The sequence below is a fragment of the Solenopsis invicta genome, chromosome 15 (genome assembly GCF_016802725.1).
Source record: "Solenopsis invicta isolate M01_SB chromosome 15, UNIL_Sinv_3.0, whole genome shotgun sequence".
NCBI lineage: Eukaryota > Metazoa > Arthropoda > Insecta > Hymenoptera > Formicidae > Solenopsis > Solenopsis invicta.
Window position 1 is genome coordinate 61,490 of NC_052678.1, and position 5,252 is coordinate 66,741.

At 48.3% G+C, this 5,252-nt stretch overlaps 1 protein-coding gene across 1 annotated transcript; it reads right to left on the reverse strand.

Annotated features, from left to right (window-relative positions):
• Positions 1 to 3,686: 3,686 nt before the first annotated feature.
• On the reverse strand, positions 3,687 to 4,754 carry LOC120359669 (protein no-on-transient A-like). The gene is made up of 3 exons (XM_039458022.1): positions 4,626 to 4,754; positions 4,456 to 4,564; positions 3,687 to 3,853 (listed from the first exon to the last, which is right to left on the reverse strand). Exons 1-3 carry the CDS (start codon positions 4,752 to 4,754, stop codon positions 3,687 to 3,689), a joined length of 405 nt encoding a protein of 134 aa, XP_039313956.1.
• Between the last annotated feature and the right edge of the window lie 498 nt (positions 4,755 to 5,252).

Genomic DNA, 5,252 nt, shown 5'->3' on the forward strand with positions numbered 1-5,252 from the left:
AGCGAGGGAGCGGCGGCGGAAACAGGAACAGTCGCTCTCACTGTCGAGTCTCGTCACGCCAGGGTCCGGAAGACGCCCTCCGGCGACGCGCCAGGATACACCGTTGGCACGACAGCGACCGCGGGGGAGGCGCGGATTGGCTGTCGCCACGCACGAAGCCGCGCGTAAGCGTCGCGCACACCCCCGGTGCGAGAGAAAAATGCGCGACACCGATCCACCATTGATCGCGATTCACGACACTCGACGGACGGCCACGAGCCGAGCGGCTTGGCAAAGGTGCGATCCCCGACGAAAACGCTATCGCGAGGACACGAGGCTCACGAAGGGAGGCCCGAGGGAGTTCTCGAGAGAGAATCAACGACGTGACCACGCCAGGGAGGAGTCGCCATGCCGGTGAGCGGGCCCCGCGAGTGGAGGTTACGTTGACCTCGTTGTTGTAAAGCCGTGTGCGAGCGAGACGGGAGCCGCGCTCACACTCTGCTGTCGACCGTCCTTGGTGTTCGTGGGCGCGAGGCGCCATTTTCGTTGGTGTAATAGAAAAGCGATTGGCAACAAGTGTGAAGGGTTCTTCGCGGACCTCGAAGCGAGCTAAGGGGGAGTTTCGCGAGTCGCGCTTGGGTCGTCACTCTCCTGGAGGGAACGTCGAGGTCAGGGAAAGTGCAGGATCCGGTACGGAGCTCTACACCGCGTGTGCGACGTTATCCCGGACGGCGTATGTAAGAGAGGGAGAATCGCGGCGGATCAAGCGAGGACGCCGTGCCCGGACACCGCGCGGGAAGTGTCGTGTTCGCCGAAGTCCGGCGACGCTCTCGCATTGTAGCTTATTACGCTGCGGCTCGCTGTCAAGCGCAAGACTCTCCGTGAGTCATCCCTTGAGGTCGCGACTCCTCGTTTCGTGTTGTCCGGATCACTCGTGTTACTTCCGCCTCAAGTCGATAAGTGCGTTTGCGGCGCACCCGATGTCGCCGCCTTTTCCTTACAATAAATGTCTATGTTAAGTGTGAATCAGCGTGGAATTTCTTGCCCCTCGCCCGCCTTCCTCGGCGAACCAACGCAAAAACTCTCTCCCTCGCCTCACCCCGCCCCTCTCCGTTTGGCTGAGTTAGCCGGCTATCGCACGCGTTTAGGTGGCTGTCGTAGCGTGATTTCGTGTCGGGCTTGGAGGATTAGCGGATTGACGTGCCGCCGAGCACGTCTGGCGCCCAACTTGCAGATTGAAGTGAGGAGTAGCGGTCACGATCCCGAGAGAAGCCGCCTGAACGGGACGAGATACGTTCGAGGCGAGTGGAGAAACATCACGCTATAGCCCGCGCCGTTCTTTGATCGCGCCGTGCCCACCGCAGTCGCGCGGGGACGACGTGACTAAATATATATATATAGAAAGAAAGAGAGAGAGAGAGAGACAATATATTCGATGAATAATGGAATTTGACGAAGAAATGTCCGATGTAGACTTTGATATAGAAGATATCCTGGAAGTTCTCGAAACTGTGCCGAAAAAAAACAATCAACAAGTATCGGTGGTAAGTTTCTTACGTAACAGAGAAGTGGGTATACGCGGGATCACTGAATGTGCCGTGAGACAGGGTGTTAACATCGACTTTGTGCCTTGTGGCGATTTGTCATTTACAGCGCGAAGAAAAGTGTATGCGTGTACACTAAAAAATTTGTGCACGTTTATGAATTTTGATGATGATGAATATGATATGTATCGCAATGAATATGGACGTACTCGTATTGTATACAATGCTCGCAAAACTGTTGAAAAGAAATACAAGGTGGCAAAGGAAATTAAATACCATGCCTATTTCCAAGATTATCTGCAAATTACAATTCCCGCTGGTAATGGAAAGTGCACCAAATTACTGGCGATAAATGTACACTCATGGTTCTACAACAACCAATGAATGACGATGAACCTAAATCGTGCGTATATGAAGTGGTGTAATGCATATTACATTAAACACGACAACAAAATTCCAGTGGATCAAGATCATCAGTGATACGATAACGAAATTCTGCTGGATCAAGTTGATCAGTGGCCGGAAAAAACAACTCGCTTTTTTTAAGCAAAGTTCGCACGAGATCAGTATCGCGCTCTGCACATACAGCGGTACTGTAATTCATGTAAAAAAATAATTTGCGAGTGCCCCGAGTAAAGGTGTGATATGTACTAAAAACTGAAAAAGAAAAATGGAGAACATTGAACATGAACTGCTCGAGCAATGCTCGCAGGTCGCAAATTTAGCGGAATGTTTCAAGTGGATGCAACAATGCAACAAGTGCCTCGCGCAGCTCGAAGAATGTTGTAGTAGTGCCAAATGTCCACGACTCACCGTCGGCTCTAGACAATCCATAGTGGCGAGAATCGCGCGACTCGTAGGTGCAAAAGCGCAGTTAGAAAGGCGTTTTGTGCACGTTGGTGGTGGTGCGCACACTAGTACTAGCGCCGGTGACAAAAAATCGCTCGTGTGCCGCGTTTGAGTCACGTATTCTTATGGGTGCTGTAATAAATATTGAGGATTATATTGAGCCGCGACATTTCTTGGAAGACGCTAGTGATTTAGTGATCGAGCAAGTGCGAGACGCTATCGCAAAACATAAAAGTGTAAAAGTGAACACTGTATTCAACGGTGAATTTGTAAACATTCGTGATGACCGCGATAATAAAAGTCTCGCGACAAAGAACTATCAACTGTACAGAGTATCAAATTTGCACAAGTGGTACGAACAACGCGTTATTGAAGTAATAGCGATGCTCGATGAATTTCAGGAATGCGATAGTGGTTGGGCGTTTCACCGAATACAGAACTTGATGGTGAATATAAACAAACTTAATCTCTTGCACGCGGAATGTTGTATCAAAATGCCGATGGAAGCAAGTGACAAACATGCAATAATTAATGTGCAATCGCAAGACAATGCTTGTTTCACGTGATCGGTGGTGGCTGTCCTGTACCCGGCTGAAAGAAATGCCCACCGGGAGTCGTCGTACCCGCATTATTCGACTGTTTTAAAGTTTGACGATATACGATTTCCAAGGAAAGTGAAAAACATTGGAAAATTTGAACGATTAAACGACGTGTCGGTGAACGTGTACGGTACCGAACTTGAAAAGAAAAGTTACAGTAAAAAAATTACGCCTGATTAAAGATAAAAAGGAGAAATACGTCAATCTTTTCTATGTGGAAGATAAACATGACGGCATTCACAGTCACTTTGCGTGGATTAAAAATCTGTCGCGACTGGTCAGTTCACAGCTGAGCAAAAACGAACACAAGAAATTCATCTGTGATCGGTAAGTGTAATAATAATAAGTAGTATGACTATGCCGGTTCTAACTACGGAGCAACGAGGGGGGGTGAGGTGCGCGGGAGAAAATGTAGGTGCGGCGGGACTTACTCTTATCTGTTTACATAAACAGTGATAACCGTTATCTATTTATGTAGATAGTAATAACCGTTATTTGTTTATGTAAGTAGATAGGGGGGGGACCCTCATTGCTTCCGAGTTAGAACCGACATAATATATATAATTCGCGGGCCTGACGTCACCGCAGGGCAATATCGCGGGCCTGACGTCACCCTTGAAATTCGCGGTGATTATTCGCGGAATTGTCCTTTATCGCCGCCGCCGCCGCGCGAGACAAAGGATATATATAAAAATATTTTTGAGACTCACCTTCTTCACTTGCCTCCACCCCCATCGATAGCGCAACGGCCCGCCGTCACCTTTCTGCCGCCGCCGCCGCCACCACTACCCCGCCGCCACCACCAGCACCCCACCACCACTCCACCACCACCACCACCGCCACCACCACTAATTATGTCTTTCGACTTTCGTCTTTGTCCTCCTTCCCGCCACCATCACTAATAGTCTTCTTCCCCCTACTCCTCGTGGAGGATGAGTTGTACCGTTGAAATTATATGTATTAATATAAAATCTGGTAGAATAGAGAAGATCTCGTAGAGGTTATTAGCGTAAAGTTGGGCTCCTTCCTCTTCTTCTTCAGCTTCCTCTTCTTCAGCTTCCTCTTCTTCCTCGCTTTCCTCTTCTTCCTCGCTTTCCAAGTTGTATACAGGGGGAGGAGGAGGAGGGGGATGTCCGTTTAGGACAGCTTGTGCTGTTTCAAGCACTTCGCGTAGAATATCGTTGGGGAAGAGGGATAAGAGATTGTGCAGGTACTCCTGCATTGATTCTTTTCCAAATTCCATATTTATTACTTTCTATTACGCACTTAAGATCACTCACTTGCGGCGAAGTACCTCACGGATTGAGAGCACGGCTACGACTAAGGAACAAAGGGATGTGCGAGAGCGTCCTCCGTCGCAGCGCGTATTTACAATTTCGGCGTACGTTTCATCTTAATCTTTGACCGTCATTCAATACTTTTTGAGAGTAGACGCAACTGTATGCTGATTAATGCAATATATATCGTCACCGTTGCCGTTTTACCGACACCGCCGCCGCCACCACCACCACCACCACCACCACTATTGTCATTGTTGTCCCCGTCCGCGACTTCCCCGTCCGCGGCTTCCTCGTCCTCGTCCTCGTCCTCGTCCTCGGGGGGAAGAGGATAGAAAAAATATTGGATTATCATCCCCCTCCTCCATCATGTCTACTTCTTCCTCCACTTCTACCATCACCACTTCCTCCTCCTCCTCCTTTTTTCGCACCACATTTTCTACCCGGATCTGTTGGGCTTCCTCCGCATCCTCTATCAAGATGCGTCGGGATATGTACCAAAACATCATCACAATAAATGATGGGAGTAAGGTGAAAATGTTAAATAAATTTCTAATATATATATCGTCTTGAGGAGGAGGATGTCCGTGAAGGACGGATTCCGCGGCAGCGATAATTCTGTCCAATGTATGGACGGGGAGAAGACAAAGAACTCTGTGCAGGTAATCCTGCATCAACTCAAGTCCATTGCAGAGTTCTGAATTCATTTTTAACTCACTTATCACTCCCGATAGTATTGAAGCGAGAGCGCGATCAAGACTGAAAAGCAAAGGGCTGTGCGAGAGCATCTTCCGTCGCAGTACGTATTTACAGTTGCGTCTAATCTCAAAAGTATTGTATGACGGTCAAAGAATAAGGTGAAACATACGCCGCAACTGTATGCTGGCTAATGTATACAATATCGTCGCCAGCACAACTCACCACCGTTTGTCACTCCTCGTTCCGAAAAGTATCTATCTTTTTTTTTTATATTATATTTTATATTATATATACTGTCTCTCGAT